Here is a 26,596-nt window from a genome sequence, read left to right as displayed (position 1 = left end):
CTTAGAATCCCGTAGCGAAGCATGGGTACATCAGCTAGTATTACAATAGATTGGTATGAGAAGAGAGAACAACAGAAAAGGGACACAAGAAAAAACCTGGAAACACTAAAGGACAAGGACAATTTCCATATGCTGCCATCTTCACGTAAGAGACATCTTGATGAAGATATATATATATATTTTTTTTACAACTTGCTTTACGTTGCACTGACACAGATATATCTTATGTTACTGATGTGGTAGGAAAGGGTTAGGAGTGGGAAGGAAATAGCCATGGGCTTAATTAAGGTACAGCCCCAGCATTTGCCTGGTGTGAAAATGGGAAATCATGGAAAACTATCTTCACGGTTGCTGACGGTGCAGTTCGAACCGACTATCTCCTGGATGCAAGCTCACAGCTACGCACCCTTAACTGCATGACCAACTGACTTGGTTTGATGAATATAGAAGAGAAACAGTGTTGTCAGGAGTTCAGAAGAAATGAATGTAGAAGAATTGAGGTTGATGAGGAGAGAGAGTTAATCTTCATTTATGCAGCGCTTGTAAATATTTGACATGTGGGGTATTTTAGTGAGGGCAGCCTGTACCAATAACTTGGCTGGGCTGACTTTGAAAGAATATGAAAATAATATCCATGTGGGTGTTCATAAAAGTATATCAAAGAAAATTTATCTGTCAGAGGCTGCTTAAGAGAGGAAAATGCAAGAATCAAGGCCAACAACTATATTTTTAGATATATTTCAGTGTCACTAATACATTGGCCATACTACATGACATTTTAGGTGTTAAAAACTTCTAAAGTAAACAATAGACATTTGTGTTTCACACAAAACATAAACATCACATATTGGAACTTGTAATTTGAGCAAGAAGGAACTGACACTTAATAATTGGACTTATAAGCCATCCATATATAGCATATTTAAATATCATTTTAAATATTTAGCAGTATGTAAAGGCAAATTGTTGCAATATTTCATTATAAAACAACGCAAGAACTAAGGCAAACAAATATTTTAGACTCTAATGTATAATAATTATACTTTAAAATATCTTAGTGTGTTTATATGAAATTTTATATTAATCAATACACATTTATAGTCTACCTAAAGCATTGTTATACTCCAATACTTTAATGTAAAAATGTAATAAGATATTTTATTGAAGTTAACACGCAAATTTTATTCATCACATTTTACTGATAGTTTATCGCTATAACTTCACGATCATAAAGAAGCTTAAAGACAAATTCTTTCAGCCACAATTGCATGTATATAATAAGACAAAACCGGTACTAGATATGTAATATTTACATGTAAATAAATGTATTGATTAGGTGGAATTTTTCTTTCCTTTTGTGACAATTGGTAAATATCAATACGGAAAATGAAGTTCATAAATCAAGATTCATAAATCAAGAAGCAGACACTCTACAACTGATCCACAGTACGTAACATCATATTATTATTGTGTTTCACTTGTTGGGTCACCCTTATAGTAATAGTTGTATTAATGGTGGAGAAAAGAAGATTATTAGCCCCATCCAAAGTAATGATGATAAAATGATAAACTAATTCATTATGAAAGGAAGAGCTGAAAAAGACATTTACCTTCTACATGTGTACCATTGAAGACCCCTTTGTGATGATGTGGAGAGTAGAAACCTTGACGACATGAACACTGATAAGCACCTCGCATCCAACCAGGTCCAGGACGAAACTCACACTGAAACATGATTGAAAATATTTTTGAAGCAATAACAGCAGCAGTAAAACAGCTACAACAATAGAATCAATAATTCTTCCTAGCCTTTTCCTAATTACTTGGAAGTGTTGTTATGTTTGGATTAAGCCCATTTTTATGGCCAAATCCCATTCTTGACACCAATTCTTCGTAGCGGGATGTATTCACTATTATGTGTTTCTGTGGTGGTTTGTGGAGTAGATTATATGGCAGAAGAATCCAGAACTCTACTAGGTGACCTATTGCCGAGTATAGAAATTAGTAGGCTATATTAATATAATAATAATAATGTTGTTTTTATGTCCCATTAACTACTTTGATGGTTTTCTGAGATGCCGAGGTGCTGGAATTTTGTCCTGCAGGAGTTATTTTACGTGCCAATAAATCTACCAATATGAGGCTCATATATTTGAGCACCTTCAAATATCACCGTACTGATACAGGATCAAACCTGCCAAGTTGGGGTTAGAAGGTCAGCGCCTCAACCGGCTGAGCCATTCAGCTCAGCTTAGGTAGGTAGGCTATAATAACTAAATTAAAGTAGGTAATAGAATAAAAAGAAATGTACATCATTTTTTCGTGTCTTGTACGGGCATAGATTTATAGCCTAATCTACATTGATGAATTAGTGATAGTTGTCTTTTGGTGAAATGATGCTGTGGTCTGCCTGTAGAAAGTAACAGTACAATGTAGAATGTAACTACAATGACATCAAGCTTCGTACTGATCGTGGGAGTAATGGCTGAGCATAGGATCAATCATGAATTCAATGCTGGACAACAATGAAGTGTCAGCAGCCATACCATCCAGAACCACCTCCTTGCAATGGGGTGCAGAAGCCACTGTCCCAGCAGTATACATCTGTTCAATGCATGTCACAAAGCACAAACATTGACATCGGAAGAGGAATTGTGCCATTTGACAATTGAAACATGATAAAAGGTCACCTGAACATATGATTCAAGCTACCAGTTGTACATGCTGATGGCAGGGTACGAATGATCCGCAAAGCGCACGAGGCAAGGGAGCTCTTTTGTCAGCAGGGTAGAATTTAGACTGGTGGTGGTGGTATCTTGTATGGGGACTGCTCACAGAGGATTAAATGACACCCCTAGTACACCTGCCAAAATTCTTTACTGGTGAATGATACAGGAATCTGCTGTCAGATCAAAACCAAACCCCATAGCGCAACAGCCCCAAAGGACCAGGGCCTACCAAGCAAGCGCTGTTCAGCCTGAAGGCCTGCAGATTACGAGGTGTCATGTGTTTGGCATGACAAATCCTCTCAGGTGTTATTCTTGGCTTTCTTGACTGGGGCCACTATCTCACCATCAGATAGCTTGTCAATTGTAATCATATAGGCTGAGTGGACTTTGAACCAGTCCTCAGATCTAGATAAAAATCCCTGACCTGCTGTCAGATCATGTTCACATGTTTTTCACTTCCAGTATGATGAAGGAGACCTGTATTACCTACAGCAAGACGATGTACCAGCCCATTGCTCCCAAACAGTGGCCAATTCATGTGATGAACACTGCACGGACAGGAGGATGCTTGCCTAGCTTTCAAGGTCAACTGGCCTAATTCTATTGAACACAACTAGGATGATGTTGAGAGGAATGTTCGCATGCTGGACACTCTTCCCACCAATCTCCATGCATTATGGGAGGCTGTGGAGTTGTGCATCACTGCTATTATCCAGTTGAAAGTGGGTGCTACATGCTGCTATCCAGATATCTCCTACCGGTACTCATAAGTGTACATTTGCTATGAGGCTGTTCAAGAGATCACTCAAGGAGCTTCCTCCCATGTTAGATTTCCTCTTGAAGAAACTAAAATGAAAAGAAGGCCAGTTAAGGGAGAGCGCTGACCATATTGCCTTCATCCTTTGACTGACAAGTTATAAATATTGCATACTCTTCAAATCTCTACTGGACAAAATGTTCATTTTACATTACATTATCTATAGTAATTTATTTAATAGCATCCAGGTTTCTTTCTGAGACTGGTAGCTATTGAATTTTAAGTCATTTATACAAAAATTTCAGTAAACTAGGTTGTGTTGATGGGTGAATGGTGATACTTGAACTTTCAAGGAATTATCAGAGACATTCATAACCTGATACTGATAATAGTTAATACTTTTATCATATTTGTTCAATAACCCTGGCAGTATTAACTCAGGTAGATTCTATTGCATTTTCTATTATCTTGTTGCACATAATTACCATAAATGCAAAATAAATTACCGGAACCTGATATGTTAATGAAATTCAAGAAAATAAGTCTTCCTTAGAAATTCTTATGTAATAAATTTAGAGTATACAAATACTATTGGCTAGAATAACCTAATACACACACTATTTCTAATCATTTATATACAGTAAAACTTCTTTTAGACATTTTCTACAATTAAACTTTTTTTCAGGGGTCTCAACAAAATCCCATACGTATTACGGTAAATTATTTAATTTATACATCTTTCATTTATGTGATTTTTATGCTTAAACGAAGATATGGCGAGTCCCCAAGGGCATAATGAATCATTTTTATATTTACGATGGATTCTGTCTTTAAAGTAGCAAGAAATATTCCAAGTTCACACATGACTCGCACTGTACTTATCTTGGAAAAGCTATTTTTGAGCAAAAGTTGCAAACCGTACTTGGTATCTGTGCTTCAGTTGTGATTAGCTTTCAAAGTAGTGCAACATGGGTGAAAGGAAGAGGAAGTGCCTTACGATTGCTGAAAAATTACGTATTTTGAATGTAGTGAAGGAAAGCAGTAACATGAAATGAGTTGAAGTTAATAAGAAAATGGGGATTTCTCCATCTACCTTAAATACGATTATAGCTAAGGTAGTGGAAATTGAAGAAAGCATGTGTGTTAGATGTTACCACAAATAACAGGACCCACATTCAGGAAGAAAACTGGGAACGTCTAGATGATTGTTTATTACAGTGGCTCAGGCAATATAGGGCAGAAGGCATTCCAAGAGTGGACTAATGCTTTGCAAAAAGGCAAGTGAACTGGCGACTGGAGTTGGTGTGGAAGATTTTAGTGCTTTTTTGGGCTGCCTGCACAAATTTAAGGTTTCACATGGTATCAGCAGTCACAGTGTGTGTGGGGGAGAGCAGGTGTCAATGCTGAAACTATGCAAGATTGGAAAGGAAATAGTTTGAAAGAACTGACATCTCAATTCGCTACTAAGGACATTTTTCAATACAGACAAGATGGGCCTCTTTTTTGAATTTAATGTTTATACACATGGAGTTCACAAACTTTGTTATGGATACTTTTAATTCTTCAAAATTGTTCCAGGAGTAGACTGATAAACTGAGTACTTGGCAGCACACCAGAAAAATTGTCAGGAGGTGAAAAATTGGGACTTGGTGCCCAGAGCCCTCATGAAATTATTCATTCACTGAATATACAAATCACTTAAAAATTGCATGGAGCGATTGGAGGTGTGAGCTGTTACTCCATCTTGTTGGAAGAATGAGCCCATCATTTCTGTTTCAATTAGTTTAACAACAAATGCGTGCAAGATTTCATTAAACTTCTGGATCTACCATGCTGTTAAAAAGTATTGGCCCAATAATTCATGAACATGAGATTGCAATCCACATGCCAATTGTTTGAGAATGAAGTTGTGTTTCATGAATTTTATGTGGATTTTTACATATCCAAAGTTGGGTATTTTGACTGTTTATATAACCAGTTAAATGAAACCAAGCTTCATCAATAAAATGTGTTCTTTCAGACACTTCCTCTCCATGATGATTAACAAACTGCTGAAAATATTTTCAATGAAAAATCCTCTTCTCCGTGTCTGCCAACAGAAAATTTTTACGGATAAAGGTTTAGCTTCTTTCTTGCTGCTCTATATGCTGTGAAGCCAGATATGCCAGTCTGTGATGCCAATTTCTGCAGGGATTTAGATGGACTTTTAAGGAGCCTGTTAAAGTTTGTGGTCTACAGCTCTTTGTGGCTATGAAATTTACTTATAAAATTTTGCATAATATCACAATGTGGTAGAACTGAGTTGGGAAACCATTTGTGAAATCTTCTTTTCACTGTGTCCCATATTTTGTCACCTTCCTGGAAAACCCACTCCACTAAAAATGTTCGCTCCTCTGTAATAAGCATCATGAGTCTCGCACGTTACTGACCACCTCCACCACTACCTCACCCCCCTCCCCTCCCCAACCTTCACTGTAATAGCACTGCATCCACTTGGCTCAAAGCACTGCCAACATACACAGTATCACTGCCAGCCAATGTCACTGCAGAGATTCATTTCTAACGCACTGTATGTGTGGTAATTTTTTTTCTTTTCAATTTGCTTTATGTCAGACGACAGAAATAGGTTTTATGGCAATGCCCAGACAGGAAAGGGTTAGGAGTTAGAAAGGACTGGTTGTGGATTTAATTAAGGTACAGCCTCAGTATTTGCCTGGTGTGAAAATGGGAAACCACGGAAAACCATCTTCAGGGCTCCCGACAGTGGGGTTTGAATCCACTATCTCTTGAATGCGAGGTCATAGCTGTGCCCCTCTAACCACATGGGCACTTGCTCGGTAGGATAAACATTAAATTGATATAATGCAGAGTTGTCTTAAGGACAATGAAGATGTTAGGAAAGAATTGTTGCTTACCTGTGTACTGATATTGTGGCACTTGTGCGTTCCTCGAAATACTTCCACTTCTGATGGCGGAATTGGACCAGGCCCAGGGTCACATTGGTTCACCTCCAAACCAGAAACATCTATATCTAAGCTGAGGAAGCCCTTCACCCTACAAGAAACAAAACCATGTCTTCTCCTCACATAGTTCTATAGTAAGTACTGGTACCAATCTACAACAGAATCTCAACATAATGAGCTGGATGGAACCAAAGCTAAATCAGATTATTGAAAACTTGGATCATGTAGTAAAGGAGGCAAAATTTCTGAAAGCTGGTAGCATACACATATACAAATTAAATCTACAAAACATTTTTTAAGCTAACTTTTAGGAAGATGTCAAACAACAGAAATTAACTGAACTCATTGGGATGAATGAAGAGTGCTTTAAATTGAACTGTCCATAGATCTCCAATTCCAACTCATTACTAGACATCGGATTTACATGCTGTATAAATCACCAATATAAACATGCAACTATGCTGCAAAAAGTGGTGAAATATGCTTTTATGTATGCACTTATTTTCGTGCTATTAAACTTTCGTATGAAATGCAAACATAACATTACTTTACTACACTCATGCAATTCACCCACATTAATACATAAATTCACTATCATGAATAAACAAATGAATGAAAAACAAAAAGTTACACCACATACAGCTATGGCTATTTCACTTGTACAAACAATTGGTCCATAGTTTGTGAGACATACCAATCTTGTGATAGTACATATATCACACCCTTGAACTGTATTAATAACTAAGAGATATTATGGCCATTATTCATTATCCCCATTGATGTTTAATTGTGTGGTGGAAAAGAATTATGCATGAATAGAGTAAGGTATGTCCTCCGACTGTTAAGACTGGAAGAAATATTCGACTAAATTGTCTTGCATTTGCTGATGATCTGGCGCTATTAACAAATAGTATAGAAGAAGAATTTAAAATAGAGGAACTAGGAAGATTAGCAGCAAGGGTTGGGTTGAAAATATCTTTCGAGAAAATAAAAATGATGCCATCCTTTAAAGATGACACTCCAGATATTATATTAAATAATACTCAGAAAATTAAAGTTGTAAATAAATTTAAATGTCTTGGTGAAATTGTCACTTGGAATGCTAATGAAAAAGCATCCATAGATAATAGAAATCTAAAATTGAGATGAGCACAACAAATTACATGGCTGAGTTACAAAAAACAGTCTATTTCAATTAATGCTAAATTTCGCCATTATAATTCCATCATCAAACCAGAAGCAACATATGCAAGTGAAACATTATTCAAACTAAATACCCAGGTGACAACAGACAAACTGCAGAAAGTGCATGGAAGAATTCTCCAGACAATTGTTAATTAAGGAACATCAGGTTGATGGCCTGTGGAGATTTTACCCAATTTAGTAATTTACAAGGAAAGTGAATCAATTATTGACACGATGAGGAAATGAAGGATTGCAATTTTTGGACACGTATACTGTTTGCCAATTTTAGACACCTAAAACAGATTTTTGATTTCTTTTGGAATACTATAACAAGAAAATACTTTGTTTAAAGAAATACAAATGGATTTGGATGAATTGAAAATTACTACAGAGCAAATTGAAAATAGAGAAAAGAAGATTCTAAACAACAAATATACAAAACTATCACTTAAAACATCAAAACGTCAGCAGTATGTTATATCAGCAGAAGAATGGGCTGCAAGATTGTTTAGAATGAACAAGTTTTGGGAAGTGTTAAAAAAGGTTATTTTTTGATGTACTTATTGTTGAAGATTTTATTGTATAAGGTTTATTTTGGCGCTCCAATGTGGGCATAAACAGTGTAAATAAATTATTATTATTTCATTTGTATATTTATACTTAATATTTTATGCTGGAAGGTCTTCATATGTGATATTAGTAATTTTTTTGTTGCGGATGGGAAAACAGTGCTATTTACAAGTTGTGAAGTTTCTTTGAGTCATGTGGAACAGCCCAGACTCCAATGACATGGCCTGGTTGTTATTGTCTTGGGACCCGGAAGAGGTTCGGGGCATGGTCTTGGTATGACAAGAGGATCTTCCACTCGTGATTGGATGGCCAGGATCAATATAGACGTATCATGTGAGAGTAGGGGGAAGTTGAGGTCTATATAGGCATGTAAGGAAACAGCAGAGGACTTGACCGAAAACAGTGGAGGAGTTGATTTAAAAACTTTGGTGTATGTAGAGGAGATGTAACTTTGTGTAACATGCTTGTTTTGAATCTTTGGTGGAACATGAGAGGAGATCTAACTTTTGTGGAACGTGGTTGATGAGAAATTTTGTGGAATGTGATGTGTGGTACTGACCTACAAACTGTGGAGTGCGCACTTGGTATTTTACCACTTGTGGCAGCTCGGTGTCTAATATGTTGGTGAGAGCTATGGGGTACTGTATTTCAGACTTTCCATAATTTATGTTCTGGAACATCAAGCGTGTATTGCTCAAGTGAAAGTATCTTTAAACCAAGTGTTAGAATCAGTGAACACAGAATTATGAAGGTACAGTATCAATGTGATATAACAAGTGCCATTTAATTTCAGCCTCCATTGGCATGGGGGGTGAGAAGGGGTGATAAAGTCCAATATGACCCAGATTATGGATTTATGTGTGTGCATCCCTCTGGGCAGGGGTGGAAAAGGGGTAAAGTATCAATCAACGTCACAATAACGAAATTCACTTCACACATAATTACCAGATTAATAAAATACCTAAAATAAACAATCAATAAAATGTCCGGGTAGTGCCAGGTAATCTAGCTAGTAATGCATAGTTTGAAGTTAGTTACAAATAAGTATGTCTTTCTCTGATAATGCTTGGTGAACAGTTTGTTGACTGTAGTGTGAGTATGAAAGCAGTCTTGATTGAGGTATGTTCACACCAGTATGCACAAAATAAATTATATACAATGAAGTAATTTATGCTACCACACATCCCAAAACCAAACCCAACCAACCCCCCCCCCCCCCCCCCCCCCCCCCCCCCCCCCCCCCCCCCCCCCCCCCCCCCCCCCCCCCCCCCCCCCCCCCCCCCCCCCCCCCCCCCCCCCCCCCCCCCCCCCCCCCCCCCCCCCCCCCCCCCCCCCCCCCCCCCCCCCCCCCCCCCCCCCCCCCCCCCCCCCCCCCCCCCCCCCCCCCCCCCCCCCCCCCCCCCCCCCCCCCCCCCCCCCCCCCCCCCCCCCCCCCCCCCCCCCCCCCCCCCCCCCCCCCCCCCCCCCCCCCCCCCCCCCCCCCCCCCCCCCCCCCCCCCCCCCCCCCCCCCCCCCCCCCCCCCCCCCCCCCCCCCCCCCCCCCCCCCCCCCCCCCCCCCCCCCCCCCCCCCCCCCCCCCCCCCCCCCCCCCCCCCCCCCCCCCCCCCCCCCCCCCCCCCCCCCCCCCCCCCCCCCCCCCCCCCCCCCCCCCCCCCCCCCCCCCCCCCCCCCCCCCCCCCCCCCCCCCCCCCCCCCCCCCCCCCCCCCCCCCCCCCCCCCCCCCCCCCCCCCCCCCCCCCCCCCCCCCCCCCCCCCCCCCCCCCCCCCCCCCCCCCCCCCCCCACCCCCCCCCCCCCCCCCCCCCCCCCCCCCCCCCCCCCCCCCCCCCCCCCCCCCCCCCCCCCCCCACCCCACCAAACCAAACCAAACCAAACCAAACCAAACCAAACCAAACCAAACCAAACCAAACCAAACCAACCAAACCAAACCAAACCAAACCAACCAAACCAAACCAAACCAAACCAAACCAAACCAAACCAAACCAAACCAAACCAAACCAAACCAAACCAAACCAAACCAAACCAAACCAAACCAAACCAAACCAAACCAAACCAAACCAAACCAAACCAAACCAAACCAAACCAAACCAAACCAAACCAAACCAAACCAAACCAAACCAAACCAAACCAAACCAAACCAAACCAAACCAAACCAAACCAAACCAAACCAAACCAAACCAAACCAAACCAAACCAAACCAAACCAAACCAAACCAAACCAAACCAAACCAAACCAAACCAAACCAAACCAAACCAAACCAAACCAAACCAAACCAAACCAAACCAAACCAAACCAAACCAAACCAAACCAAACCAAACCAAACCAAACCAAACCAAACCAAACCAAACCAAACCAAACCAAACCAAACCAAACCAAACCAAACCAAACCAAACCAAACCAAACCAAACCAAACCAAACCAAACCAAACCAAACCAAACCAAACCAAACCAAACCAAACCAAACCAAACCAAACCAAACCAAACCAAACCAAACCAAACCAAACCAAACCAAACCAAACCAAACCAAACCAAACCAAACCAAACCAAACCAAACCAAACCAAACCAAACCAAACCAAACCAAACCAAACCAAACCAAACCAAACCAAACCAAACCAAACCAAACCAAACCAAACCAAACCAAACCAAACCAAACCAAACCAAACCAAACCAAACCAAACCAAACCAAACCAAACCAAACCAAACCAAACCAAACCAAACCAAACCAAACCAAACCAAACCAAACCAAACCAAACCAAACCAAACCAAACCAAACCAAACCAAACCAAACCAAACCAAACCAAACCAAACCAAACCAAACCAAACCAAACCAAACCAAACCAAACCAAACTAAACTTCATTCCTCAATAGGCTATACTGATCCTAAAGCTTATTGATTGATGGCTGTTTTCCTTGAGACAGGACTAGGAGCCATTTGATTAGCATGTATTCCAGTACTCTCAATGTCAGTTTAGTGAGGATGATGATGCTTGTTTTTTAAAGGAGCTTAGCGTCTAGGTCATCAGCCCCTAATGTCAGTTGTGTAGCAACAGTTGTAATATTTCTGATCAAATAGCTACGGTACTTATCATTTTCACAAATGTAAATGAACCATGTTTCAGATCCTCTAACCATTTGTAAATTTGTTCCAGGCTCAGAGTCAAACCTGGAGTCTCAAAAATTGAAATTTTTTGATCAAGAGGATGATTGATCTTTATATATACTCTCATCATGGATTTGCAAAATGTGTAAGAAGAGCAGAACCTTGAATACCTGTACAGTAAAACCTGCCTTTAGCATAACCTTTATGAACCAGAAAACTGTCCATATCAGAAAATTTTCCTGGTCCCGTGAATTATGGTTTAATATTCATGTAAGTTTACCTGTATTTAGCGGAACCTGTCTGACACAGAAATGGAGGGAAATTTTGTGACTATACTGGAAGAAATATGCAAATTTCCTTCCTAACCCTTTTCAGTAGATGAGTATCCCAAATGGATCTAAGTTGGCCAAGATACTGTATAATTATGGTAATGTCAGTTTAGAAGATTACATGACCATTGATCTAGAAGTAGAGACAGAGGTGGTGTTAGAAAACATCGAAGAGTTCGTCACGCAGCACATCCAAGGAAAGGGAGAGATATTGATGGCTAAGAAGATGAGAATGAAGAAGAAGCAGGGGTGGTGCATGGTATTGTTGCAGGGTTGTACAACTCCCAATAATTTCACGCATCATTTGTCATATTTTCTTCCTGTTTTGCAGTTTAATAAACCTAACATGTACCGGTACTCTAAAATGTGTTAAAACCAACCACCTTTTGTGGTTTGACGTACTAATGCTTCGTAACGGACCATTAAACTCCGCCGTCTTCAAATCAAACTCAGGGAGTTGACTTTCCTACGCCAACTCCCTAGCGCACAGCGAGCCGCTATTTAGTTTCAGCAGGGTCGAGCCTAAGCCTGTATACGATGTATAGCATCAGGTAGGAAGCCCGCCAGTAACGGTCCTAGGGAGTTGCATGAGACCAGCAAGTCCCCTATCGAAAAACAATTCCAAATGTCCCCGTTAGATTGCACCACTCTGCAGAGATGATTTCAACCCTGCTTTCTCTCCTCTTGCAACGGTAATTTCCTTTCCACGCCACTAGGGTAAGCTGCACCACACCATTCTCAATGTTACCAACATTGGTGTTTCATGGGCAATCATAATTTTTTTTTTTTAAATCCCAAAATTTGTTTTGAGGATATACTTTCAGAGGAAACGTTTTCTCATCAGCATAACTTCATGTTATACATTTGTCAACCGTAAAACAAGCTTTGTGCCAACATTGTCACATGTTGGTAAACGGCTGGACTATTGCGACATGGAGTTGTTGGTGTTGATGTAGACGTTATGTTTACATTCATCACGTGCAGGTCTTGGTGTGTTTTCAGGCGATTGAGTGTTTTGGTTCTAGATAATTTTTCTGTGCGTTATTATTATAACTGATGGATTCTAAATTCTAAGATTTCATCACAAAGCTGCCAGTGTTTGGGTAGTTTAGTTTCAACAAATAGTGTACGCATTTTTGGACAAACTGAAACTACGCCATGAACTATCGTCCATCTATTTAGCACAAGAATTCAGATCATTGTCGGGTGCTGTTAGTCTAGCAGAGTTTATAATAACCAACAACCTAGAGAGGACGTTCACTGAACTGAGTGCTTGAAACTGTAACTTTTGTGTGAATACTAATAAATAAAAATTATATATCATGAATAAAAAAAATATATAAAAATATATAAAAATTTAATAAACATAATTGATCGAAATGTCTGTAATATGGGCGCCAGAGTTCACCAAAATGGGTCCCTCGAATTTAGTTAGAGCATGATAATTCTTTATCTCCCAGGGCGTGTACATAATGCTGCGTACTGGTACATCTGCTTCAGGCCTTTCCTAACCTCCTGAAAATGACTAAATAGGTAGGAACTGCACCTAGGTTCATCAATAACTCGACTGATTCTAAAATAGCTAACTATATTCTTAACAAAATCCGTGCATGAGCATCTCATCAACACACAAAATTATACATATGATACACACACAAAGGTTGCTGGAAGACTCCATATTTACAACAACAACAATAATGAAAACAGTGGGAAAATGAAAGCGAGAACTAAGCTACCATTTCTAGATAGTCCGATGAACAATGTACCTATATGTAGATAAATATCCTTCACTGTCTCTGTATCAATACGACTTGTCGATTCTCATAATCGGCAGTTATAACATCACACAGATACTGTACCACGTAATACTGTGTTCATAGACTTAAACACTTGTTGTAAAGATATATACATTCGAGTAACACACGCTTGTCGATCCTGAACATAAATTATGGAAAGTCTGAGATAGCTTTCACCAACATATAATGCCAAGCTGCCACAAGTGCTACAATACTTAATGCGTAAACACTCCACAATTTGTCGATCAGCCACTTTCCACGAACGTTTGAAGTCCAGTTGATTGTAGCCGTGTCACTCCAGTACCGTATATCAGCACTACTTGCTTCCCGTACAGTCTGTCCGCACTACTTCCTTCTCGTACAGTGTCAGCATTCCTTCTTGTCCGTACCGAGTGTCTATTGTAATAATAATAATAATAATAATAATAATAATAATAATAATAATAAATCGAATACTGACAATAATGTCTCTCACTTCTACATATAGTGCGAGGGTGTGATATATGTACTATCACAAAACTGCTGAAGTTAATTCTTACAATCCCTATGACATCTGTCGAAGCAGAAAGATGTTTTTCTACTTTGAATAGAACAAAAACTTTCTTAAGGAACTCTATGACCCAGGAAAGATTGTCGACCTTGGCAATGCTTTCTATAGAGAGAGATCTGGTGATGGAAATCGCAGACTTCGATCAACGGGTGACTGACAAGTTTGCATCAATGATAAACAGGAGGGCGAATTTACAATTCAAGTGAGGTAATAATAACTGTAGTTATACTCTTATTTCCTGTGTTTTAATTGCTGGATATACTGTATTTCAATTTTAATATGAATGCAGTTCATTACATATGGATACTAGGGATTCTTGTTATTTCTATTAAGATTTTCATTTAAAATTGCAACATTAAAAACTTTGGTGCAACACCCAGCTTCTGATACCACCGCCACTGAGAAGAAGATGGTTTATGTAACGTGAAGTCCTACCATAAAGATCATTCAGTCTATTTCACTAATGAATAATAATGCAGAATTGTTGGACATTATTTTTATTACAAGTAATCATGCTCATTTTGGTCAGTATTGACTATATAACTTGAGAAAAAATAATAAATAAATATCTTGAAAATCCTCCTTCATAGATATGGTATTTGATATCTATGAAGATATATGTCATCACTACATTCAAGATTTCTTTTCAGATATGTTTATTTATGTGCTATTAATCCTTTTTAAGTGTTTGTATGCTGATGATGGCTTTAAGAGCTGAAACATGACTGCATATGTTAGATAAAATTTTTTTTTTATTAGCTCCTTTACATCGCACCAACACAGATAGGTCTTATGGCGATGATGGGACAGGAAAGCCCTAGGAATGGGAAGGAATTGGCTGTGGCCTTAATAATTAAGGTACAGCCCCAGCATTTGCCTGGTGTGAAAATGGGAAACCACGGAAAACCATTTTCAGGGCTGCCGACAGTGGGGTTCGAACCCACTATCTACCGGATGCGAGCTCACAGTGGCGCGCTCCTAACTGCATGGCTAACTCGCCCGGTAAATAATCTTTTTAGATTATGTATTGGTTAGCTGGTTAATTTATATGTATTTTTTCTAGACATTATTTGCCGTGCTAATATTTTAACCGAGAACCATGCTACCAGGAATAGTTTTGTCCAGCGTATAAAATTCTGGATTACTGGAAGAAGTAAATGACAGTAATGTACAGCGTTACTATTGGTTTTATTTCTATAAAACATACAATGTGTATTAAATAAGTGTATGTATTGTACTACTGTGCACTGTGAGTAAGTCCTAAGCAAGAGCAGATTTGTGTTAGTGCTGATGAACTAATGTGTGATTGGTGCCATTATTTTATCTACTAGTGCACAAAATCATATAAATATACTGCTGGATTATCTAACAGAGGTATACACTTATGATTTTTAGTGATTTTTTAACCATCTTTATGAATCAGAATCCTCTAGACAGTAGAAAAAAATCTGGTCCCTTGGATTTCTGCTGAGGACAGGTTTTACTGTAGTAACTTTTAACATTGAGTAATACTTACTCATGGTGACCAACAGGTGGTACAGCAGCACTGTAGGAGACGAGCCAACGACGAGTGGAGCATGAAAAATATGGATAAGTCCACCAACCACGATATGATTGGTTTGTAGGACTGCTCATGAACTTGGGCGAGCGTAGTCCAGGACTGGAGTCGGCGTCCTCATACCAGGGCAGGGCAGCATCCGGTCGGGTCCCCGCCCGGGGGCCCTGGTCCTGGATGGGGCCACCCAGCTCCAGCAGGCGGGGGGAGGGCTCTGGGCGGCGCAGGGACACTGAGCTCATCACCATCCCTGAGGTCGCATTCAATGACAGAACCCGCACGGCCAACACATGACGATCCGACTGCAGCAGACTGTGGGCCAGCGCATCCAGAAGACCTGAAGAGAACAAAAGTTGTGAACAAAGTTTGTATTTTATCCAGTCCTAGTTTGCACAGATGATATCTCAAATGCCATGTGTTTTCTATGTCTGTTTAGCTGTGTCTATGGCTTATACTGTGTCATAGTTTGCTGCTTAGAAAAACTGTGGATTAGTGCTTTAATGATATGCAGTAGTAGAGTAAGAGTAGTTTTAGGAGAGGAGTAATTAGTATATTTGTTACATACCTCAGTTAGCTGTGAATTTTTTTATTTTTACAATATTGTCTTTATGTTGCACCAACACAGATAGTTCTTATGGTGATGATGGGATAAGAAAGGGCAAGCAGTGGGAAGTAAGCAGCCATGGCCTTAATTATGGTACAACCCCACATTTGCCTGGTGTGAAAATAGGAAATGATGGAAAACCACAGAAAACCATCTTCAGGGCTGCCGACAGTGGGATTCGAACCCACTGTCTCCCGAATGCAAGTTCATAGCTGCACACTCCTAACTGCACAGCCAACTCGCTCGGTGGTAGTATATTTTTCTACTGCATCTTCTCATGTCAGAACCAAGTACTGCGTTAAAGAGGAAGGGTGAATGTTCAGAGAAAAGCTCTGTTTGTAAGAAACTGGAAACCACAGGCCGAGAAACTGCACTCTGAGGTCAGTCCAATGAACTGGTGTCAGATAATGGTGATTCTTTAGTGCCAGTTAATATTGAGTAACTTCCTCCCTCCATAGTTTAGATGTCGGGCGAAGTGGCTAACGTGAGGAACGATGATGATGAAGATGTCACTAAGCTTACTGACAGCCTTATGACTCATAGATATTAATGTTCATGGAGCTGATGAAATGACAAAACGTTCCACAAAAAATATCCAGTTGAAAGCAAGCGAGTATATCTTTCTTCAGTTTTAGTGCACAGAAATTAACAGTAAAATGTGTGAAATATTAAAATTGTGTGTGTTACTTTGATAAATATCTGGCCATTTTTAAAAAGAAATTCCACTCCAATAGAGCAGATATCCACAGGCCTTGGTGTACTTGATTCAAAGCATCTCATGACAGAGAAAAGCTTTTATTTCCTACTTTGAAGGGAATGCAAGTTTAAAATTAACTGCACATTTCATATGCTGTAATTTACTGAAGTTTTCACCACTGTCTTGAAGCCTTCAATATCATCACAGGAGGAGATATTGTATGCTCTACATCTTTAGTATCTACTGTATTCTAGATTCTAAATAATTCTATAGCTTTCTGCTGAAATAATAACAACAAGTTGAATGAACTAATGCATTTATCCACACTGCAGGAAATGAGTAATTTGGCAAACTTGTTCTAAGACCACATGGCAAATCAAGAAATGTCAATACCTCTTTTGAAACATACAAACTGCAGCTATTGTTCAGGACAGCACGGGCATCAAAAAGAGGGTCTAGTGTCAGGAGGCCTGGAAGTTTAATGAATTGATTATATTATTTGAAGTCCAGTAAACCAATGCTGGCTTAAATTTTAGTGAACTGTCCCTCATAAAGAGCTATGTTAGGAGATGAGAAAATGAATTATTGTATTTTCTCTTGTATTAGACCCCTCTGGCTTTTCAAGACAAAGAAAATGTAAAAAAATAAAGCTTGATACAACAATAATTCTGCTTTGAAGCAGGTACAGGTGGTACTGCAGCTCCAATGACATCAAATAAATTTATAAATACTTTCGTCCGTCAGACCCGCTCAAAGAAAACATGCATCAAAATCATGCAGTACATCTGTGTTTCGGTAGTTAAGAAATGTCCACCTCTGTAGCGTATTGCAGCTCTGATGACGTCACACAAATAGATGAACAGTTTCATATGTTTGACTTGCGCATTGCAAGCACACATCTGTCATGGGACATACCTATGTTTTGTAGTTAAGAGTGTCCACCAGGTAACAGTTAGCAAAATTAACTGCTATTGTCAGGGGCCCAAGTTTGATTCCCTGTAATGACAGAGATTTGAGAATGGGAGGAAGGTTGATATGTGGTAAAATTGTACATGCAGCCTCCATTGGAGGCAAGCCTAAAAAAAAAAAAAACCTGCACCATCTCAGGATGAGAACACGAGTTTACTTTAGTTAAGAATATTCACGGTTGTTGCTATTAAAATAACAGGTAAGATAATTAACAAAGTGATTGTTTAATATCTCATAATTCAGGCCAATAAATGCAATTTTTGGAGAGCTGGGTTTAAAATGTTATAAAAACAATCCAGTCATAACGATTGGTTTACTCATCAATGTACCTAACAAATAACAATAATGTTACTGGTTTTATATTCCACCAACTACTTTTACTATGTGTTAATAAAAACATTATGGTTATCCAAAAATACAGCAAATTTTTCTGTTTTTTTTTTTTGGTCATGTAACTTCTGGCACTATCCGGGCCAATGACCTAGATTGGTGGATGACCTGCCATCTTTGAAGAAAGTTGAAAGCTGTTCTGCCATGTTTTCTGTGGGCAGAAAGGATGGGGGCAGGGTTACATAATGTGTCATGTGGATAGCCGAAGCAACTCCTGTTAATTTGTCAAGTCATTGCCCGCATCCTGGTATATAATTGTATTATAAATATGGACAGGAAGTAATAAATAAACTGTATTTTCAGATATTGATTATTTAAACAACTAATTACAGTTTGGCACACATTTACAATATTTGTAATAGCCTAGGCTATTCTCACTGTCGTATACTACGGTACTACTGTATAACAATTAATATGAAGGCACATGCAGGTTACAAATGTAGAATAGAGTAGTGGTTTAATGTCACAATACATTTACAGTATGTGGTTCAATACCATAAATAGGTGACTCATCAAAATATGTAATAACTATCAATGACAGCATAGCAACAACAGAGAATGCAATAATGCACATCTATGATGAATTGTAATGGTTAAAATGGCAAACACACATCTAGCCCCCAAGCTACAGGAATTAACCAATGAAGGTTAAAATCCCCGACCCGGCCGTGAATCGAACCTGGGATCCCTGGATGAGAGGATCAAAGGACCAATGGAACCGAACATATAAGAATATGCATATGTATATATACAATGAGAATTTTGTCTGTACATTGATCAAAATTGAAAAAGAATGGTATTTCTGTAGGGCCTATCGGTCATGTCCTCAGTAACAAGGAAATGCACTTTTTAATTTCCTGTCATCTCTGTCTATTTGTCTGTATGTATTTATGCGCATCACAAGAAAATGGGAGAAGATAATTTAATGAAAATCTGTATGTAAAGTCAGGGTAGCCTATACATAATTTCATTCATGCTGAGTGAAATAGTAGTTTAGGGGAAAGACTAAAATTCACTTCACAACAATCTGTGTTATTAGTGGTGCTATTGATCAGTACTACATAACTAAAGTTATATAGAATTAAATTTCTGATAATTTATATCTTCTACATTTTTACCGTCCTGCCTATGATAACAGAAATATTGAAGAATTTCGATTTTTGTTGCTAAGTCCATATCAATACCGAGCCAGGGTTAATAGAATTTGTCACCGGTCGGTGGGACGGAGAATTGGAACTACAGTGTATTTAGAAATATAAATTTTAAAGTTTTTGTGTAACTGAAATATGTTTGTAATTTTTTTTAAATATGGAAACATCAAGAAATATTGAACTGTATGAACATTGCAACATGCAAAAGTGTTTTGAAGTGATTTTTTTAAATGTAGTTTTTATATAATCTGATGTAAAATTTGTAAGGTGATTTATTTTGGAGCATCCTGTACCTGTACCACACGTGTGGTTTCCTATGATGAAATTTTGGTGTTGTAATCGTAATGTTCCAGAACTTGTGCAATTGCTAACGATGTTAAAATGACCATATATGGTCACGAGATTTTCTACTGGCAAAAAAGGTCCAGGAATCTAGGGTAAGTTTGATCTTATTGGTTGATTGTAATCGGGCCATTTCCGGCCTTGTGGCCGGCTTCGAAAAATGATGCGTGTGCTCGGCGTCATTTTCCATCCGACCGCCCTCGCGAGCGTTCGCGCTCGAGGGCTACCCTCGGGAACTCCTGCCTTTCCGAAGTAAGTGTTATTTCAGTGTTTTTGCTATGTTATTCTCAATGTTTTCCGGTTTCCTTTCATTTAGTTTAATTCCTTTTGTGTTTCATTATTTCTTCGTTTAATGTCATTTTAAAAGTTTAATTTGATGAGTCCGAGTTTACCCTAGGTTCCAATTGCCGTACTTTCAATTCTTTCATCCATTAAATACTTTCGCTTTAAACTATACCTTTAATGTAGCATCACCTTCATTGTTAAATCAAGTTTTATGTTAAGTATGTCTTGTTTCCGTGTCGTGGAACTGTATTTTGTAAAACTGTATTTTGTAAAACTTTCTTGTCATTTTTAATATAGTTGAGCTAGAGGGTGTTTCTTGTAAGTCTTTTCTCCCCCATAACGTCATACGTTCCATGTACCTCGTTAAGGGCTTCCCGCACGTTCCACATCCTGTCTTAGTTGTCATTTTTAGGCCTGTAAGTGTTCCCTGTTTTGGTTTATATGAATTCTCCGCCACTGCGTCATATTTCTACCTCCTTATTCATATTATTTAGTATTATCTTACTTACTACAAGTATTATTATATTATTTTACTACTGGTATTACCTATATTATTATTATTTATTACTGGTTATTTCTATATTATTGTTATTATTATTATGGTAATCGTACTTTCCGAAATTAACGGTTACATTTGGTAGCAGAGCGTGGTTATGTAAGGAGCGAAGACTTACAATGATCATTTTCGGCTAACTTTTCTAAAATTAATTTTAAATTTTTAAAGTTTGAATATAGGTTGTAAGTGTTCCGTGTGTGTTCTTAATTCCCGCTTTTGTTTTCATGATTCTTGCGCGAGTTCATCTCACCACGTGTTTTTCGTTCCGCGATGTGCAGTCTTGTGTTACTGTGTTTCTCTTGTAATTAATGGTTGGAGGAAATGGTGCGTCACTATTTGTAACAAGTTTTTGGTTTTGTTAATTTCAATAAATTTTCCTGTGTGGCAAGATTTTGCTTGACCACGTATTTTGTAGTAAAGTGATATCTTTACATTTCGTGTGCTATGTTCGCCTTCCGAAAGTCTTCTTTGATAAATTTCAATATGTTTGATTATGTCTAGTTTTCTTTCATTTTTGTGTTCCGATTGTAACATTTGTGTAATTTCCAGTTGTTTTAAACTACGTCGTGATATCATGCTAAGTTTTGTCTCGATACTGTAATTGGTACTGTACTCCCGTGTTTGAATTCGTGTTATCTCTTGAACAGCTGAAGTGTCTTGAAAACAGCTGATCGTTTGACCAACTGCGAAGTGCACACCCTACATCCTTAATAAAGTTATCGAGTGTCGCGTTCTGCTTGTTTTCCTTCTAGACCACGTAAATTGTAGTGTGAATTGTCACAGTGATCATTGTGTTCTGGTTAAATTTTTGCACGGAGTTTCCTTAGTTTTTCTGTAATTTCTGTTTTGGAAAATTTTCGGCAACAATTTTGAGGTTATGTTGTGAATTTTCGTCTATTTCTTCAAGTGTTTTTCTGTTCGTAAATCTCGTGTTTCGGCAAATTATTTTCTAAATTTTGTTTCTTGTCGCCTGGTATGTTATATTTGTTACCATTCTACGTGTGTGATCTAAAGTAAATTTTACGTCATGTTTTAGCTCAGTTTAAATTTAAATTTCCGGTCATGTGTTGTTTTTGGTCTATTGCTGGATCTGGGTTCGTTTCCAAGTAGGTATGGGACTATTTTGGGGACTGTTTCCCAACTAGCTGCTAATTTCGAAAGTTTCCTAGTTTGTTTGGTGCTTTTCCATCGTGTAAGTGTACGTTTCCTTGTCACGTATATTTATTTACCCGTGTATTCCTATATTTGCTAGGGAGGGTTCTATGAGCACTTGGATAGGCTCATAGGGTGACACGTGTTCACCATATCTTTAGACCAGGTAATGCTGAGGCTCATTTTGGGCAAATTTGACGGGTTACGGATCTGCACTTGTGCCCGTGACATGTTGGAAATCTAGTGTATCTGGTATGAGATTCCTCGTAATCTTTTCCTTGGTATTAGGTGCCTAGATGGAAAATGATGTCCCTTGTTATTGTAGAATGAATACTAGGATGATTTTCTGCAAATGTTCATTTCGGTGTCTTTATGCTGAGCCATAAATTATTGTTAAATTCATAGTAGGTTGGCAGATTGTCAAGATTTTCTTTCGGTTATTTTAAATTTGTCACTAGCAAAATTTTGAAGGTATCGTGATTTAGCTAAGCCTTTTAGTTAATTTTCCTGATTGTTTTGTCTTGTTCGATTTTATCAATGTTAAAATTTCTTGCATTACGGGTTCGTGTCTTCTAAATTTATGTACTCAGTTTGTAGAAGTATGGGATTCTCTAGACTGAGTACGGTTCTAAATTTGTAGCTGTGCTGTATCTGTCCTACGATTTTTGAATATAATTGTGCCTTGGGTAGGCATGTGTGAGTGTACTGAGACTTAGAGCTTAAGAGTCTCATTGTTGTGTGATAAGTTCAAGGGTACTTGAGGTCATGTTCTGATGTTCTGTCCTTTTATTTTGTGGGTACTTCTTGATGTGTCATCGCACAGGTGTTTTGTTTTGTGTGTGTGTGTATGTGTACTGTGTTTGTATGTTATGTGATGAGAGTCAGTATTGAGGTCGTTCGTGCCTTTTACCATTCGTTGGTTATGCTGATTCTGGGATCGTCGCACTTGTTTTGGTGGTTTGATGTTGTTTGTGTGTATGTCGGAGGACAGATAAGCTTGGTAGTCTTGTGTGTCGTGCGGTTATCTGGTAATCTCTGGTATGAAGGTTGTACTTGTACCTTTTTATTTCTTATATCAGTGAGTTGGATGTCTGGATGTGCACTCTTGCATTGCTTTGGTTTTTCATTTTTGAGTTTCTGTTGATAAAGTAATATGATTTTCATTTGGTATTCCTGGCTTTATTGCGCCTTAATTTGACTGGTGTGACACGTAATACGTAATGTGAGTTTATCTATGTAAAAATTTCATGAGTACATGGCATGGTAATAAATAGTGACTTACTAACCTCAATTCATTGAAGGTGGTTGCAAGCCAACGTAATTTAGCACTTATTTCCCAGTTTTGAGTTCCCTTGCAACAGTTTAAATTCTTCCTTTTATTTGGTTGTTTTCCTTAAGGTGGGGTAATTAAGAATGCACATGGTAACTTAATTTGGTAGTTATAAGGAATTAGTTGTAAGCAAATTTTAATTAATTGGTGCGCAGCATTTTTCGGGTTCTATATTTAATAATTTAGTTAAGTCACTTTAGTTGTAATGGGAAGGGTTATGTATAATCATGTTAGATATAATTTAATGTAATGTCTGTTGGGGTAAGTTTAGAAGTTTATTGATGATTAGTTAGGGATTTTATAATGTTTTGGCACTAGGGTAAACTCTGGCAAATTTTCTTTAGTTTTTAATTTTCCTAAATTTTGAAATTCTGAAATAGCACTTGCCAGGAGGGCTGGGGTTTCCCAGAAACATGAGAGGGAATCTCCTTAAGGAGGCTTGTTATTGTTAATGAGAAAACACAAAAATCCCACCCTCGGAACTCAACTGTTAGTTCTTCGATAGTTCAGGCCAGTGGCCTAAGTTCTTCAGTTCCAAATTTCTGCTGCGTATGTTTATGTTCCAGTTACTGCTATGCCACTGACTTTTCAACCTGGAATATCTATTTGGAGTCTGCAACGCACCTATTGGCCACTAATGTCTGATGGTGGAATGGAAAGGTGTTTAATGGTGGCAGTAGTCTCTGCTGTGCCACCTACCTTCGCCAGTTATGGACCTGTTCACTAAGTTGGGTGGGCTGTGCTGAGGCTGTAAGTGAGCAACGGTTGGACTGCAATAGGGATGGAGACGTTGGCAACGGCCACGGTCAGCGACTTCGTTTGACAGCGATACCAACGCTCTACTGGTTTTTGCCTGTATGGACGTTCCTGAAGAGAACGATGATAAGAAATTGTGGTGTGGTGCAATTGTGGCGTTGTGAAAATCTTCAAATCTCCATTAAGCCTCCCTTTTAAGTTCATTTAAATTGTTATTTTCTGTAATTTTTTGTCGAGCGGCCGTAAAACAGGGATAAATCCACATGTGCGACGCAGTTCGCACCTGCAACCCCACAGGTGTGGGGGAAAAGCGGCAGGAAAAGAAGAAGTATAGGCTATAAATAACTTTATTCACGCTGGATGAAATGGTAGTTTAGGGAAAGGTGTCTAAAATTTAATTTTTAAATACCTATCTTATACAATTTAATAAAATCTTATTCACAACTTGTATATGACTTCATCTAGTCTTCTGTATACAATGTAGAACTCTGTAGCAAAGCACTGGTGCACCAGCTAGTAGGCTACCATAATTATATTTGTTTGGAACGTACTCCTGTATGCCTGAGAAACCCAGATGGCAAATAAAAATGTCAAACACCTGGAAGCATTTAAAATGTCGTGTTTCCACAAAATGCTTAAAGTTGAATGGACAGATAATATGACGGACGGTGAGATTTTGTGTCAAGAGATTTCTGCAGAAATTGATGTGCAAATAATGTCTTTCTTAGTGTTCACCATTCTTCATTAATGACAACCCTTGCAGAAGGCTATATTGCTGGGGAAAGGCCTTAGGGAAAACCTAGGAGTTTATTCATAAAACAGATCTTAGAAGATATTGAAGTAGGAACCTATGTAGCAATGAAGAGAGTAGTCGTTCAGGTGGCATGGACCAGTTTGTGGGAACAGACCAGTCCTTAGTCTGAATACTTGTTGACTCATTGATTGGTGAACTGATTGACTGATTGATTGATTTTAAGAAATATTTTAATGCAGAATAGGTCCATAGTTTCAGACCTGTACCAGTACTTGGGCTGGTGAGCATTAAAAAATAAATAAATAAAATTTGAAATAACTTCTAGAAAGATGTGTTTCAGCATAAAGCAGATTATAACAAAAGAGAAAGAAAAAAATGATGTGTAGGCCTATTACTATCAGTGCTCCACCTATTGGGCTGGAAAACCTGTTGTATGTTCTACCAGGGTGGCTATTATTTTGTCTGGAGAGCATATTAAAAAGATTGTAACAGCTTACTGACAGATATCAGAAATGTATTGAGAAATAATTATAGAAAGGTCTTTTTAAACGATTATTACACTTAAACAAAGTATCTAACAGTCGGTATTTCGTAGAAGTACCATGAGAGGCTACATGGTACAGCTCAGAAAGGAAGATATTTTGAATACGTATGTGGAGTAAACCAGTCCCTGTTGGCTCAATATGCTGGTACAGTTCATCTGCAGTAGCCACAGGAAGGCCGATGTGCCAGGAGTCGTGTATAGGCCGTCAACGAGTGTTGGATTTCGGACCATGGATACCCGAACGGTAATGGCGGTGCGTGGATAAAACATCTGCGGCTTTTAAAAGATCTTGTTTTCAGTTACTTAATTTTTACATAGATGTAAAATAATTATATTGCTATACACATGATACTGTATAGGCTTTTGCGCTTATGCCGTGTCAAGAAAATAAGGTGAAATTCTTTACATTTTGCAGAGAACTGTGCTCTGCGTCATCAGAAGAAAATCTCGACTGTCCACAAGAAAGGCTTCTTAAGCAATGACTCTTTAAATTTAGACGTTATAATAGAGGTGCAAATAGTACGATCATTAACCACCAGATGGATCCCCGGACTTGGCACAGAGCTAGCGTTCGAAGCGGAAATTGACCGAACCATCAGAATCCGTCTAAGAGGTCCACATAACATGTGTACGTAACATATGACATTGACAGGTGTATGGCATTAACACAAGCCTGGAATGAAACATCTGGCGATGAGGAACGTACGAATTTGGAAAACACCGAGACGAAATAACAATAGTGAAGGGACAGGGAAGGGAACTACCTACGTAAATTCTTAATGGCTGGCAATCAGGTATTACTTAATTGATAGTCAGTGTACCTGTTGAAATATGTTAGGATATCTACGTATTTCCACAGCTTCCCAAATAATCCTGGACCTGTAGTGTCTAGTGTGGGTAAGAGCTCGAGCGACTTGGAACATGACATCATGACCCGACGATAGAGCGTGCTCAGCTATTGCCGATTTGTCTGGCTGGTTGAGACGAATATTACATCCATGTTCCTTGATACGGGTACCAATGGACCGGCATGTTTGGCTGATGTATACCTTACCGCAAGTACAGGGAATTTTGGATGTAAAAGTGGGGACAATTTGTCCTTGGTTTTACTCAGATTGTGAGCAATTTTAGTGACGGTGCCAAACACGGTTTTTATATTGTGTTTGCGGAGGACCTTGGCAATTCGATCTGTGGTGTTGTGAATGTAAGGGAAGTAGGCAGTTCCGTTTACTTCTTCCTTCTGTGAGGTTTGCTTGGTCGTTTCTCTGGGATGCAGGGCTCTATGAATCTGCAAATCGCTGTAACCGTTACCCTTGAACGCGACTTTGAGCGTGTCCATCTGCACCTGGATGTTTGATGGCTCACAAATTCGTCTCTCCCTCTTGGCGAGCGTCGTGAGAATGCCTTGTTTTTGTCATGTATGGTGGTGAGAATCTGCATGAAGATAGCGATTTGTGTGGGTAGGCTTATGATAGACGGTATGTCCTAAGGAGCCGTCCGGTTTCTTTCTTACTAGAACATCCAAGAAAGGAA

At 39.0% G+C, this 26,596-nt stretch overlaps 1 protein-coding gene across 1 annotated transcript in view; it reads right to left on the bottom strand.

Moving 5' to 3' along the window:
• LOC136873788 (probable G-protein coupled receptor CG31760) overlaps positions 1-26,596 on the bottom strand; it is a 131,599-nt gene that overhangs the window by 74,598 nt on the left and 30,405 nt on the right. The window contains exons 3-5 of the mRNA XM_067147020.2: positions 15,495-15,870; positions 6,402-6,540; positions 1,611-1,725 (exon numbers count right to left, since the gene is read on the bottom strand). Of these exons, the coding sequence (XP_067003121.1) occupies positions 1,611-1,725; positions 6,402-6,540; positions 15,495-15,870 (630 nt within the window). The remainder of the gene's footprint in view (positions 1-1,610; positions 1,726-6,401; positions 6,541-15,494; positions 15,871-26,596) is intronic.

This window comes from Anabrus simplex, chromosome 1 (assembly GCF_040414725.1).
Source record: "Anabrus simplex isolate iqAnaSimp1 chromosome 1, ASM4041472v1, whole genome shotgun sequence".
Classification (NCBI taxonomy): Eukaryota; Metazoa; Arthropoda; class Insecta; order Orthoptera; family Tettigoniidae; genus Anabrus; species Anabrus simplex.
Note: the sequence above shows the minus strand (reverse complement) of the source record. Positions and strands in the feature narration are given on the sequence as shown.